General features: G+C 45.0%; 1 protein-coding gene across 8 annotated transcripts in view; it reads right to left on the reverse strand.

Annotated features, from left to right (window-relative positions):
• The window catches only part of LMO7 (LIM domain 7), a 163,528-nt gene that overhangs the window by 115,644 nt on the left and 31,668 nt on the right, over positions 1-16,216 (reverse strand). For all 8 annotated transcript variants that reach the window (XM_088459274.1, XM_088459265.1, XM_088459288.1 and 5 more), the window contains exon 3: positions 1,428-1,498. In XM_088459274.1, coding sequence (XP_088315400.1) covers positions 1,428-1,498 — 71 coding nt within the window. The remainder of the gene's footprint in view (positions 1-1,427; positions 1,499-16,216) is intronic.

The raw sequence follows: 16,216 nt of genomic DNA on the forward strand, positions 1-16,216 counted from the left end.
GCTTATTTCAGTGTATTTTACGTGGACCTGGCTTATTTCAGTGTATTTTCCGTGGACCTGGCTTATTTCAGTGTATTTTCCGTGGACCTGGCTTATTTCAGTGTATTTTCCGTGGACCTGGCTTATTTCAGTGTATTTTCCGTGGACCTGGCTTATTTCAGTGTATTTTCCGTGGACCTGGCTTATTTCAGTGTATTTTCCGTGGACCTGGCTTATTTCAGTGTATTTTCCGTGGACCTGGCTTATTTCAGTGTATTTTCCGTGGACCTGGCTTATTTCAGTGTATTTTCCGTGGACCTGGCTTATTTCAGTGTATTTTCCGTGGACCTGGCTTATTTCAGTGTATTTTACGTGGACCTGGCTTATTTCAGTGTATTTTACGTGGACCTGGCTTATTTCAGTGTATTTTACGTGGACCTGGCTTATTTCAGTGTATTTTACGTGGACCTGGCTTATTTCAGTGTATTTTACGTGGACCTGGCTTATTTCAGTGTATTTTACGTGGACCTGGCTTATTTCAGTGTATTTTACGTGGACCTGGCTTATTTCAGTGTATTTTACGTGGACCTGGCTTATTTCAGTGTATTTTACGTGGATCTGGCTTGTATTTTCAATGTACTGGGCTTGCCCCCAACGTGACTAAAAACGGGTGTTATACAAGGTCATACGCCTGCAAATGTCACACCAAAGGCATGCACACAGAAATGCAACGTGGGCTTGTGACAGCTAGGCCAAACCTCATTTTTTGAGCGCGCGCCTGAGGCGCGCGCATGCTGCCAGGTTTTGATTTAACTACATATATTTTTCAGCGCTTTGCCTCTTAAAGTTTAGCCACCCCTGGGCTCAGTAGTCACAGTGGCTGACATTCTGTGGTCTTTCGCGACCACGCTCCCTTACTGTGATACACCACCTCCTCACCATGAGGCCATGCCCGCTCCGCAATATTGCTGCTTCTTGGGGGGGGGGGGGGTGCATTTTGACTGCTCGCACTGGGAGCCTCAGACCCTAGAAACTGCCCTGGATACAAGCACCAATATACAGCCAATGGTGGAGTTCCCAGTGAGTGTTAGGGGTAAGAGGACAAGCCCAGTGGAAGTAATCATTGAATGAAATTCTTTGTTCAACTCCATAAAAGATACAAGATGACAAGCTTGTATAATCATACCAGCAGTAAAGCCTATGGAATTTCTGTGCACTGAAGAACATTTTTGCTCTGCATAGTTTTATTGGTGTGGCTCCAAAGACAAAGTACCATGCGTTCCGTAGGGTGTGCTAGCCAGGTAAAATTGTCTGCATGCTTCTAATAGGCTTGGTGGGAAATCAACATACTCATTTTATTGTTGTGTGGTAGGTTTTACAATATACACAACCCTGTGTGTCCTATAACTAACATGCAACTTCTGTGAATGTTTGGCTCTAATACTTACTCACTCAACAGTACTCCATTTTCAAGAGCAGAGCGAAAATCCTGATTCCCAAAACTTTTACCAGTAACTTCCTAAAATACACATATTAAAAAAAATTGGATGAATGTACGAAATGGTACAAAATTATAAACTTTCAATTGCATTATACATTTCAATATTTGACTGATCATAAAAGATTATGTATGTTTTTCTTGGGACAAAAATGAAATACAATTTATCATTAGTACATCAGATTTGGTTTAAAATATCACAGAAATAATATTTTCACCTTTCACTAATAAAATTTCCAATAAACTTGAGAAAAATTTAGTACATTTTTAAACTTTTTTTTTTTTTCCATCAGAGAACTGGGGTAGTATGGCAGAGATAGTACGTGGAAACTTATTTGCACTGCAAGGTATCAAAAACAATAGAAAATCAAACTGAAAATTAAAAAAGGCAACAAAAGCAGTAATCTGTACATTATCAATCTTATGAACGTCTTCATCTGCTGAAAATATTAGAATACATTTCATGACTGCAAGTATAGTGGTCCTGCTTTATACCACCATATTAAAGAGTAGGTTATTCTAGCGAGGGTGACGTGTAAAGAAACAAATACATGTTAATGCACTCTGGAGGTTGCATTATAAAAGGAATATGATTAATATATATATTAAGAGACAAAAAAAATCATCATCAATTTACTGATAAAAGCTTAACATTTTTTTCACTATTCTATTACTTTATCATATTGAGGCTACTGCTAGGAGTGCTACAAAGCCATACAAACATAGCTATTCAAAATTGTCACGAGTACGATCACTATCTGTGTACGCAAAAACTTCTAATGTATTGAAAAACCTGATTGTATTCATGAATGTTCAGTGGTCTACAAATTCGATAGAGAATTCTTAAATCTTTTATACATCTTCAAAGCCTAGAGAAGGGCAATCTAGGGAGCCTACACAGCTGATAACCAAACCATAACTCTGCTACATAATAAAATACAAACAGGTCGTTATTTATCCCAAATAGAAATGCAGAAACACAATTTGCAGAATATCAAAATGTGGATGTGATAAATATTTTTCACGGAAATTCGCAAAGCGAAGATGAAGATCTTCACGTTAATTTACTACAAACCTCTTACCGGGAGATGGGCTCTTATAAAAGTCCATCCTGATGAAGAGCTGGAAGTAGTGCGATGGCATTATGCTAACACACTGCTTCCTGATTCGAACTCAGGCGCACACTGCACTTGCGTGGCCGTCGCATGCAACACTGGGGGTAGCGATGGAGAGGGAGCCTCGAAAAAATGTTTTGCATCGGTTACTATAGGGTTATCATATTGGGGCCAAGCTCCGGAGTGCGAAACCTATGGGGGCTACAACGGCTGTCGAAAATGGAAGGACCACAGCAGAATCTCTGATATCTGCTACATTCCCTACTTCATACAGTCGAGGGATCATTAATATTTGTGGATATCCCTTCAAGAACAGGTGTTTTCGGCAAATATCCTATAAATATTATTTGATAAATAGGCCCCTAAATGAGAAAGGGGTAGGGAGGGCATACAGATTTTTCCTGCAGCAAAATGCCTTGAACTCTCCTCCACCTCAAGATCCTGGAGCTCCTCCCTGTACTTATAATGAGATGCACCTTACAGTTGCATTTCAAACAAATGTAATAAAAGTTTCAGAATGCACAAAATGACATGTAATAAAAGACAGTTATGGTATTCTCTCCTTCCGGTCATTAACTAAAAACCTAGGCACTGTAAGGCTGTATCGAGTAAGAAAAAAAAAAAAAAAAAGAAACAAAACTAAAAGTTTATATTTGGTATGGTTCCAAAGTGGGCGTAGGTTGGACTTCCATGTATAGTTTTAAAGCTTCCACCAGTGAACCCACCACTTAACAATACTACGCATTAACCCGTCATATTATTTGCTAAACACCGTATGTACTATTATTAAGCATGATTTGTTTTTATGTTTGACTATTCACATTCAGTGACCAGCTCTGCAGTATATAAAATACACCCAGATTTGTGTATATATGTGTGTGTGTGTGTATATATATATATATATATATATATATATATAATATGAGATATGGTAAGAACTTACCCTTGTTATCTCTATTTCTACGAAGTCCATAGGGTTCCACAGGATACCTTGGGGTATAGGTGATGACGTCAGTCTTCAGGCACCACAGAGTTAAAGTTTTCAGCCTCCCAGGATGCATCTGGGTCCCTCTCCTATACCCCGCCCCCGGGCCAAGGCATCTCAGTTACGTCACAAGCCATAGGCCGGAGGAGGAGAAGAAAGAGAGAGAAGAAAAAAATCTGGACACTCACAAGAATCACATTCTCACCATAGGGAGACGGAAAAAACGGTGACCAGAATAAAGCCCATCTGCAGTACAGGTGCGACAGGGCGGGAGTCCTGTGGAACCCTATGGACTTCGTAGAAATTGAGATAACAAGGGTAAGTTCTTACCATATCTCATATTTTCTACTTCAGGGTCCATAGGGTATCCACAGGATACCTTGGGGATGTCCCAAAGCAGTATCCTTTAAGGGTGGGGACGCTCCTGTGCTGAGAGGAGAATCCACCGCCCGAAGGAAGCATCCTGAGAGGCAAAGATGTCAAAAGCGTAATACCTCACAAAGGTATTGACAGAAGACTACGTAGCAGCCTTGCAGATCTGAACTGCAGAGGCACCACGTCTAGCTGCAAACGAAGGACCCACAGACCTAGTGGAATGAGCCCTCACCAAGGAGGGAACTGGAAGACCTTCATGAAGATAAGCTTCTGAAATTGCCATACGAATCCAGCCTGCCAAAGTCTACTTTGAAGCAGGCCAACCCTTTTTACGGAAGCCATAGAGGACAAACAAGGCGTCCGACTTCCTAAAAGAAGAAGTGCGATCAACATAAATTCTCAATGCCCGCACAACATCCCAAGTGGCTTCACCCACTGAAAGTCCAGGTGAATTGAAAGCCGGCACAACAATTTCTTCATTGATGTGAAAACTGGATACCACTTCGGGAAGGAATCCCGGACGAGTGCGAAGCACCGCCCTATTCCTATGAAAATTCAGAAAAGGGGGTCTACAAGAGAGAACCCCTAAATCCGACATCCGTCTGGCCGAGGCAATGGCCAGAAGGAATATGGTTTCAGCTGTAAGCCATTTAAAGTCCACTGAGTCCAGTGGTTCAAACGGCGGTCCCTAGAGAACTCTCAGGACCACAGCCCAATTCCAAGGCGCCACCGGTGGAACAAAAGGTGGCTGAATGCGAAGAACACCTCGCATAAAGGTGTGCACATCAGAGAGCGCAGCAATCCTACGATGAAACCAGACTGACAGGGCAGACACCTGCACTTTCAGAGAAGCCAGGCGAAGCCCATGATCCAGTCCAGCCTGTAGGAAAGCCAACACCCTAGACAGGCGGAACTCCCTAAGGGAATAACCTCTAGGTCTACATCACCGGAAGAAAGTATGCCACACACGATGGTAGATTCTTGCCGAGGAAGGTTTACAAGCTCTTAGTATGGTTTGCACCACGGAGCTAGAAAAACCCTCTGGACCTTAGCATGACCGTTTCAACAGCCACACCGAGTCAGGTCCGGGTGAAGACAAGGACCCTATGACAGCAGATTCGGTCGTAATGGTAACCTCAGAGGAACGTCTACTGACAGACTCTGGAGGTCGGAGATCCAGTGCCGTCTGGCCACTCGGAAGCTATCAACAGTAGCGTACCTCCTTCTTGATTTGAATTTCCGTAATACCCGCGGAAGAAGGGAAAACGGAGGGAAAAGGTAGGCAAACTGGAACATCTACTAGACGGACAGGGCATACACCAGAGACGCCTTTTCGTCTCATGTTCGAGACCCGTACACCGGCAACTTGTTGTTGTGCCGGGACGCCATGAGGTCTATCTCTGGAAGACCCCACTTGTCCACCAGACTCCGAAAGACGTCCTGGTATAAAGACCACTCTCCCGGTTCCTCCTTGCTGGTTTAAATAGGCCACCGTGGTGGCGTTGTCCGACGGGACCTGCACAGGGTGACCCTGGAGAACCGGCTGTGCCCGCTGGAGAGCTCTTGACACCGCATGGAGCTCCAGAATGTTTATTGGAAGCTCCGCTACCGCCCGAGTCCACCTGCCCTGAAACAAGTGTGGACCCGTGACAGCTCCCCAGCACCGGAGACTGGCGTCCGTTGTTAACAGGACCCAGTTCGCCACCCAGAACGGGCGTCTGCAAACACCAGGTTAGAGACAGGCGAACATCCGGAGTGAGCCCCATCGTCTGGGACTTGAGACACTGAGGCAATCCATTCCATCTGGACCGGATCAATAGCAGCAGAGGTTTGGAGTGAAATTGGGCGTACTCCACCATGTCGAATACCGACACCATTGAGCCCAATAATCTCTTTGCCAAGTGTGTCGACACTCGACGACACTGCAGACAACTGCGCACCCTCAACTACAAAGCAAGGATCTTTTCCTCCGTCACAAAGATCCACTGCTGCCTGGAGTCCAATAAGGCCCCGAGGTGCAGGATCCTCTGAGACGGGGTGAGAGTGGACCTCTGCCAGTTTGTCAACCAGCCGTGACGTTGCAGTACCGCAATCGTCAGATCCAGATGGTGTAAAAGAAACTCTGGAGACCCCGCTATCAACAGGAGGTCGTCCAGATAAGGCAACAGTCGGACTCCCTGCGTCCGCAGGAGAGCCGCCATGACCTTGGTTAATACCCGTGGAGCAGTCACCAGGCCAAAAGGCAGTGCCCGGAACTGGAAATGTTCGTTGCAGATTGCCAATCTGAGGAACTGCTGATGGCGCAAAAAAATAGGGATATGCAGGTAAGCGTCCTGGATGTCCAATGACACCATGTAGTCCCCAGAATAATGGACCGCAGGGTCTCTATCCGAAACAGAGGCACCCTCAAGGACTTGCTGAGGGCCTTTAGGTTTAGTATTGAACGGTAAGACCGTTTCTGCACCAAAAATAGAATGGAATAGAAACCCAGGCCCCTCTGGGAAATTGGAACATGCACTGCGACCAGCACCGGGCGAACTGAAGCAGGCGCCCCCACTTTGGGGTCCCCCAAAAGGAGGCCTGGACCGTCAGGCCGCAGGTTTGTTATCTGACCTAGGAGCCGGACATCTGGTACTCCAGACCTGATTCTTGGGCTTGGACAATTTCTTGGCCCCAGCCTGCCGTGGACAGGACTGTACTTTAGGCCTACCTTGGGCCCTGTGAGGCCAAAAGGACGACCCACCAGCACTAGAAAGAATCGTAGCAGACAGAAGACATGCAGATTTTGCTGCTGCCAACGTAACTACAATTTTGTCCAGATCTGGACCAAATAGTACCTGTCCAGACCTTCTAATCCCTTTTTGGAATCCGCGTCCGCTTTCCAAGAACGCAACCATAAGGTGCGACGAGCAGCCACGGCTGCAGAGGAGATCCTAGAGGTGAGCATACAAATATCTAAGGCCGCTTCATTAATGTAAGTGGCCGAGTCTCGGAGATTGCCCACCAACTCGGTCTGTTCAGCCGAACAGTCAGAGTCCAAAGACGCCTCCAAATTATCCGCCCAGCGCTCCATAGCTCTGGCTACCCAACACACGGCCAGAGCCGGTCTGGATGCTTCCCTGCAAGGGAATAAACGGCTTTGAGGCAGATCTCCACCTTGCGGTCAGTGACATCCTTCAAGGATGACATCGAAGGCATAGGCAATGTGGCACTTTTGACTAGGCGTGTGACATGTGAATCCACTTGCGTAGGGGATTCCCGCTTAGAAAAATAATTGACCGCAAACGGATAAGCCACGGCTAAGCGTCTCTGGGGCTGAACCGTTTACCTGGATTTTTCCACGCCTCCTCTAAATGATCCACTAATTGATCAGAAAGAGGGAACACCGTAGCCTCACCCTTAATATCCTTAAAAAGGCATATATGAATGTGGCCACCAAAGGATCAATATCCTCAATAACTAAAGCCGAGCGGGCCGCTCGAATAAGACCAGGGATATACACCTTGGACTTAGCGTCCGGCTCTTTGGTACGGAGAGGTTCTTGGTCAGATAGATCCAGAATCTCCCCATGATCTGACGTCTCATCGTCATCCCCATAAGGAGCAGATAAAGACGCCACCAGCCGTTATGAGGCCGCAACACAGACTCCCCCTGTAAAACATCGGACAAATGCTGAACCGATGTAGTTAGAGTATTAACCCACGCAGGCTCCGGAGAAACCTGGGAAGGGACAGGGAGACTGTGGGGTACCATCAATTGTCTCGGGAACTCCCGCATGGGTGACGACACCACTGACTGCTGGGACAAACCCGTCTGGGTAAACGCAGGTGGCGGAGCTAGCTGGCCCACAAGGGTTGTAAGCGCCTTAGCGAAACAAGCCCAGGGAGGTTCCTGTACCGGGACCGTGACCATAATCGGCCGTGACAGTGCCAGGCACTGGGGGCATAACCCCTCCGCGTTACCCTCTCCCTCCGCTATTGGTACCTTACATTTAGTACACATGAGCTGGAGAGGAAAATCAGTCTCAGACATGATGGTAAGTATGTGACACTCACACCTATACGTATTGGTATAGTGTGAATAACACCCTGCACACCGCGCACCGCAAGGGCTTTGAGCAGAGCAAGATCAGGGACAGTAATAAAGCTGACAGTAGAAAGTGAAAGTACAGACAGCAGGCTAGCAGTTCAGTCACATACAATGCAGAAGAAACAAATCCCTGCACTATTAGCGCTGATTCTCAACTACTCAGACCCTCAGGCTGGTAGGACTCAGCGCTGCATACACTGACCTGTGACAAACAGAGGAGAGGTATGCTGGGGGACCCAGACCGCAATGCCACCGCTCACAGGCTTCCAGCAGTGTTCACCATGCTTTAAAGATGGCCACCGAGGAGCAGAAGATGAAGGAGGCCGGCCTGGGGAGGACAGCTGACACACTGTGGCCAATCAGGCAGAGCAGAGAGGCTGTGTGCAGCAGGGGAGGCGCCGGCTGTGAGACAGGGAAAGCGCGCTCCCCTGGCATGCATTTAACCCCTGGGACGCCGCAGCGCATGCCGCTCAGCAGCGGCCCGCTGTCCCAGGGGGTAGTGGAAGCGCAGGTTGGTCGCCTTGCTCCACGCTGCAGCCAGTCCCCAGGGAGCCCCCTGCCTGGAGACTCAGGACCATGTGACCAGCAGGGACCCACCGCGGGACCCCGCTGCTTACCTGCATCCCCTTGGATCCGGCCATGGTCCAAAACATCTGGGGACACCGCTAGCCGTGACCCCAGATGTCTACCAGCATCCCCGGATCAGTACCAGCGTTCTGGTACCGGCGGGGTGTAGGGGAGACGGCATGGACGTCAGTACTGACTGTCCATGCTGTACTCCCAGATGTGCAGCCAGCGCTGCCTTTAAAAGAAACTTCAGGGGCTCTTCATAGCCCCCCTCTGCACAGTGCCTCCGACTCCGGCCAGGCACCGACGAAACTGAGATGCCTTGGCCCGGGGGCGGGGTATAGGAGAGGGACCCAGATGCATCCTGGGAGGCTGAAAACTTTAACTCTGTGGTGCCTGAAGACTGACGTCATCACCTATACCCCAAGGTATCCTGTGGATACCCTATGGACCCTGAAGTAGAAATATATATATATACATATATATATATACACATATATATATATATATATATATACACACACACACACACATACACACACACACATACATATATATATACACACACACACACACACACTTGTTTTTATAATTTATTTATTTTTTACATACACACACCCTGACAACGTCATCCACTGACGAGCGAGATGCATTGGGTGTGGCCTGTGACGTGGACTAGTGTAACGTCATCCGCTGTTACCAGAGCTGGCGGTGGTCCGTGAGTCTGATGGCTGTGATATCTCATCTGGAGCCAGAGGACTGTTTATGGCTAGGATCGCTATTTTAAACTCAAATCTATGTGAGCTTTGAATTTAGTAAAGCGATTGTCTACCTTTTAATTTACTAGTGCGCTCTCCCTTTATTTGCATATACTATGTTAAAAAAAAATACAATGAAGAGCTCACATTTGAGTCTTGACTACTTGAGACCAAAGTGCATATGACAGTAAAGCTGTACATTTAATTTAAGCTGTACCCATTAAATCAGAGACCAGCTGCAATGTGGTCATTAATATACTTATTAAAGTAAAATTGCTCAGCAAACATAACAAATGAGGGTGGGGCACGGGAAGGTTTGAAATGAATGTGAATTGTGAAACTATTTACTTTACCTCCTTATCTAATCCTGGAAGGCGTTGCAATCATTACCTTCACATGACAGCAGAGGATAGAGGGAAAAACACATATTTAGACATAACTTTCATAAAGTTAGGAGTGTCGAAAGCAGTGCAGTTGAAAAACAAAAACATTTACAGTCAACCACAAGCCATATATTGTAACATCCAGGTCCAAAGAGTCACCATTAAATATTCCCTTGGAGAAAAAAAAAAAAAGTGATAAGGTCGTGAGCCCAAAAAAAACAAAGAAAAAAAAAAGGATTAAGCATTCTTAAAGTATTCAAAGACTGCACTATGGCCAAGTACTGTAAACAAAAAATGTATTTAGTGACTCGGAGCGTATGTCCTCACTGTCATCTATGACTTAATTACTTTCTGCAGGGTGTGAATGTGAAAGAGGTGATGTCTCCCAGTCAGGTCACATTTCTGTTACGCCAACAAATGCTCACATAGTTTACAAAGTAATCACCTTGTAAAAAGCTATACTATACCGTGTTCTGTTTAATCTCATTAGTGTATAAAGCAGGGAATTAGTGGGGCTTGTATGGAATTACACTGTGGGCTAGCTGCACGAATCAGTACATTCGTATCTTGTGAAGAATTACAGAATGTTTTTTCCATTCAAACAACAAAAACAACACACTCTAATACTGAATAAAAGAAGGATGCTTACATTTCTGAAAGACCTAGGTATATAGTTTTGGGTAGTATTTACAAAAGTATAAAAAAACACAACTTAATTAAAATACCGTATGTGCTACACTATGTCCTCTGGTCCACTTGGACGCTCTGAAGACTCTAAATCTCCAAAATTGAACTAATCTCTGATACTAAGACCACACGCCCAGTATTGTTTTTCTGCCCCTTTTTTTACTATTAAAAATCGCATATGAAGCATAAGTTTGACATGTTTTTACAAAAGAGCATTGTACTCTTTGCCTGGGCCATAAAATATTTCATGCCTAGAAAAGTCATAATTAATGCTAGCCATACACTAGTACGACCAGCATAAGATGCTATTTTGCATACAATTTCCCTTGAACTCCCCAGCAGCTCCCTGGCAGTCCCGGCCGCACGATTTGGTGGTTTTTAACACACAATGTGCATACGATCTCACATACGATCATTCGGACGGTCAGATACACGATGCATCGAATGTGCAAATACACGGCACGATCTGCATACGATTACAGCGGATAATATGGGCTGCACGTCTGATCAAACGATATAAGAGCGGGGATCGTAATCGTACCTATATACTGCATGATTTGCACACAATGCACCATAAGAGGCGTCTAAAATCCTGCAATCGGCACAAATCGCGCTAGTGTATGGCCAGCATTTCTCTTTCCCCTTGATCTGGCCTCTTGTCATTCCTTTTCTGATTTTAAAAAGGGTTTAGTCCCTCATCCCACCAAGGGCCGGATTAAGGTCTGTGGGGGCCCCTATTAAATGTGACAAACTGGGGGTATACGCAACGGGAACCTTATGCAGAGCCCCCAGTAGTGTCAGTGCCCACAGTGGTAGTGCCCTGTATGCAGTGCACCCAGTAGTAGTGTCCCTTATGCAGTGCCCAAATGCAATACTCCAATCAGTACTGCCACCAGTAGTAATACCCCTGTAGTTGTGCCCCAAATAGTAATGCCCCCCAGGAGTAATTGGGCGTGTGCCCAATAGTAATGCCCCCTGTATAAATCCCCAGTAGTAATACCCATGTAGTTGTGACCCCAGTAGTAGAGCCCTCTGTAGAAATGCCCCTCTATTAGTGCCTCCAATACTATTGCTCCCTCTCTAGACATCATGACGTCTCTCCCATAGTGCACTGCGTGAGCCGGAGTCTGGAGCTCACGTGAGCTCAAGCCTCCGACTCCGGGTGCCACTACGGGGAGGGAGACGGGCATCCCCTGGTTACAGCGTGCGCCTGGTAAATAGAGCCTCCCTGCGGCGCCGGAGTTAGGCTGGCCGGAGGAGGCGGAACTGGTTCAGTCTCCTCCGGTACACTTTAACCCCGATGGGGGTGGGGGCCCTTAACGTGTGGGGGCCCAGGGACGATCGCGCCTGTCACCCCACCCCCCCGCTAATCCGGCCCTCTCCCTTAAGCTGGGTACACACTAGACTAGGGGATGAGCAATAAGCTGCACCCAGATGTTGTAAAACTACACATCCCAGCATGCCCTGCCACAGTTTTGCTATTTGGCCATGCTAAAAATGTTGCAATGCATGCCGGCATCTGTAGTTCAACAACAGCTGGAGGGTTACTTCTTGGCCACACCTGCACTAGACATATTTTTGAGCGATTTGCCAGATTCTGATGGATCGGAACGACAAATCCTCAAAATAGTCTAGTGTGTACCCACTATGTCAGGCGGTGCGCACTCCCGTGGGGTCGTCAGCCGCATTGTCAGGTTGGCCCTACATGCAGCTCAATCTGATGATGCGACTGACGACCCCATGCCAAGGGTTACGGCTGGGGCAAATATATCGGGCGGTCGGGCACAGAATCTTCTAATGTGTACCGGTCACCTGATTAGTCTGTCTGTCAACAGGTGAGGGTCGACTGTTGGATCGCTGGGTACACAAGTTGCACCCAGCTTAAGAGTTATTTTTCCATGGAGGCTAGATATCAAGGGGTTTAATATCCTCTCTATATCACCTCTTCCTCACACAATCAGCCAGTAAAGGAGGCTCAAGAGCTGGCTTGGGAAAGAGATATGGGAGAGACACTGGACCCTGAGGACTGGCTGAAAACCAAACTGGAGCTAGTGAAGAGCAACATTTTGTCACATATTAAAGAGAACTCCTTTAAATTATACTATCGTTGGTAGTTGGGCCTTGCCCGCCTTGTCTTCCATCGTTCCTGCATCCTCCAAGCTCTATAGGAATTCCTGTGCTTAGCGTCCCTCCCTGCTGCACATTTCATAGGTTTTGAACAAAAATCCAAGGATACTGAACACTAGCGGCAGCTCCTTCTCTGTCTGGCCGGGTGGTCTGTAATTATGAGCATGCACAAGATAGCAATCCCGCACAAATTAGTAAACTGGCCGACCTCTACGGCGTGCATCGGCTGCAGCCCCTAGAAGTCAGATAAGGCTGCTGTAATAGCAGGGGAGTGGCTTCCCAAGTGAAGTGCTCTCTATCGCAGACTGGATTGGAAAGTCCCAGGGGGAGAAAACACCTGTACAGCTGTAATTAGCAAGGAGCACTTAAATTGGAAGTCAATAGCGCTACTAAGCAGTCCCTGTGGGTGGTGGATTTTTTTACTTGGGGTGGGGGGGGGCTGGGGACGACGACTGCATCACTTAGGTAATATGCGCCACCGCTGGAAACGCATCCATGATGCTATTAGAGCAGGGCCCCCTACCCTCTTGTGCTTCTCCCTAATTCAGTTTCATCTACTTCTTACTCACCACTAGGGCACCTAACACTTGGTTGCTTATCTGGGTGTTATGGTCACTAATGTAGAAATGTATATTATCCATGTCCTGGTCCTGTATTGTATTGTTCTGTAAGTCACTTGTCAACAATTTGTTTATGTACTTAGTAAGGCGCTGTGGAACACTTGTGATGCCATATAAATAAAAGATAATAACAATTATATTAGGTCTCTAACTAGTAATCATATGCTAGCTTCCCACTCAACCCATCACACAGGTCCCTAAATCTACGTCATGTCTTATCTAACGAACCCTAAACGCCGCTAAAACGAAAAAATCTCCACATTTGAAAAACCCCGCTCCTCCCTCTTTCCTAGCCACTATTAACGCTATTTGGTCTACCGTACCAAGCGCATCATTGCCACACTTCCCAATACTCTTGGTCACTTTGTAAAACTATGGTCCCTGTGGAACGCACATTTTGAGGCTTAGCTGCCGTTCCTGAACCATTTAAAATATGCTTAATTTTGAATTACTGAATTAAGATGCAGCAACACCCCTAACCTCCCCCTGCTTTCCCGCGCTCATCTTTTTTTATTTCCCCTATTCACATAGGGCACATTCACACGTTTTTCCTCTTGCTCGTTTTGTTGCATATCAAATGCATTGGTTTATTCTTCTTTTCAGCGTCAGATGCCTTGATGTGCAATGTTCCCTGTGGTTTTTTTGTTTATTTGTAACTTCAGTTTATTTGATGCTGTTGTGTAAATCTAATGGTATTTACCTTGTCCTATATACTACTGTGTTGAATAATCTTCAATAAAAATATATTTTCAAAAAGATTACTGTAGGTATGCCAGCTTGCTGCCCTTGCACTAATTTTTACGCAGTGCTCACAAAATATCCCCCTTTTTTTCAAAATGCAATTCACCCCTTGCATGATGGAAAAGCATTTTCTGTACTGCTCGTGGATGTTATAGCTCACCAGTGCACAGACATTACCGGTGAAGAGAAAGGTATTGTTTTTCTTGTTTCTTTAAAACTTCCAACACTTAATTCTCTCTCTCGCTCTTTTTAAAATTGCCGATATAGTCAGGTGCATAAATTTTGGGACATTGACAGAATTTTCATATTTTGGCCTCTATTCACCACCACAATGGCTTTGAAATGAAACAAACAAGATGTGCTTTAACTGCAGACTTTCAGATTTAATTTGAGGGCAATTACAACCAATTCAGGTGAACGGTGTAGGAATTACAACGGTTTCTATATGTGCCTCCCACTTTTTAAGGGGCCAAAAGTAATTCCTACACCGTTCACCTGATTTGGATGTAATTACCCTCAAATTAAATCTGAAAGTCTGCAGTTAAAGCACATCTTGTTTTTCATTTCAAAGCCATTGTGGTGGTGAATAGAGGCCAAAATATGAAAATTCAGTCAATGTCCCAATATTTATGCACCTGACTATATACATTAAAAAAAAAAAAAAAATTCAAATTAATTTTAATCACCACCATCTGGAATTGCACCACTGGGATCATTGTTAAATAGGTGGTTATCTCCAAATTTTGTTGCCTTCAGCCATAGCAGGATTATCATTGGCAGAGGCACCTTGATGACAGGGTGAATCCTTGTGAAAACAGACAATAGGCTTTTTTTTCACAATTTAATAAATAGAACTTTAAACGTTTGACCATTTGATTGAGATTTCTGAATACAGAGAGATTTTAATTTATCCCAATGGGATTATACACACTCTTCAGTAGTTTGACTTTATTAATTTAATCACGTGGAGTGCTGCATTAGACAAAATGCCAAACATACCCCACAATCAAAACATTTCTTAAATCAAAATTGTAATTGCATACCTCAGGTACAGGTCGGAGGCTAGACAACAGAATTCCACACTTATATCCTATACCTAGTATACTTCATAGGATAGTTAAATCACAATTCATTGTATCAGAAATAAATAGATTGATGACCTTTCACATGGAAAGGTGAAAACAATCAGCTATAAAACACAACACAAACCAGAGAAACATATACTCATGAGAAAGCAGCTAGACCTCATAAAAATGCCTTAGATTGTTCTGTTGGTAATAAAACAAAACTCACTGGAGAAAAAGTCAAAGTCCTGCCCAAGAGTTAACCCTATGTACTACAAGCTTCGGGCTGGAAATTACAATACTAAATGCTAATACACACATAAATATAATTATCACACTTATAATTTTATGGGTGAGTGAGCGATGTTTTAAATTATGCAATTGTGAGATACTGTGACACATCATTCAATGAATGTCCCCTGTGCAACACTTTTTTCACCAGACCTGTGATGATATAACCTATTCCAGGCATAGCAGTTGGGTTAATTAGATTAGCAGTATTTTAGTTACAGAGTACAATACAAAGGCATGCTTTCAGTTTGTCCCACTTTACAAATGCACTGTTCAGGCCCTGGTGTTCCCAGAGACCAAACAAATGCTTGATATCTTGACTGAGATGCCACAGGCGTATAATGTCCATTTGAGGCAAGTTACCTAGATATCCACAAATTAGCCATTTAGAATGTGTCACAAGGAGAAAAGCCGTAATTTTCTCAACCCTACATGTTCGTGCTGCAAATAGAATTTACAAGCAGGTAGGATAAACAATTTATGGAACTGATGATTGTGTGTGTAATCTTTATTGTATTTTATACTGTATCTCCTCGAAGTGTAATCATATCTCCACGTATAAATAATGAGGAACAGGTTTGTGGAGGTGTAAATGGTGCAGGATAGGTGTGTGTAGGTGTAAATGATGATGAGGGACAGGTATGTGAAGGTGTAAATGATGTGGGACAGGTATGTGAAGGTGTAAATTATTTAGGACAGGTATGTGGAGGTGTATATTATGCGGGACGGGGTTTTGAACTGCAGATTAGATGCAAAAGTGTTTATTCCAATTTCTTACAAAACCTGTATAAAAAAAAAAACACACCGCAAAGTTACACTGCAGACATTTTTCTGTACCACAAAATGCCAGGGCCCGTATTCAATTTGAGCCAAGCCGCGTTAACTTAACGCGGCCCGGACTTAACGCCAACTTCGCCTGTTTTCCAGGCGTTAAAGT

This window comes from Taudactylus pleione, unplaced genomic scaffold (genome assembly GCF_031769625.1).
Source record: "Taudactylus pleione unplaced genomic scaffold, aTauple2 ptg000041l, whole genome shotgun sequence".
NCBI lineage: Eukaryota > Metazoa > Chordata > Amphibia > Anura > Myobatrachidae > Taudactylus > Taudactylus pleione.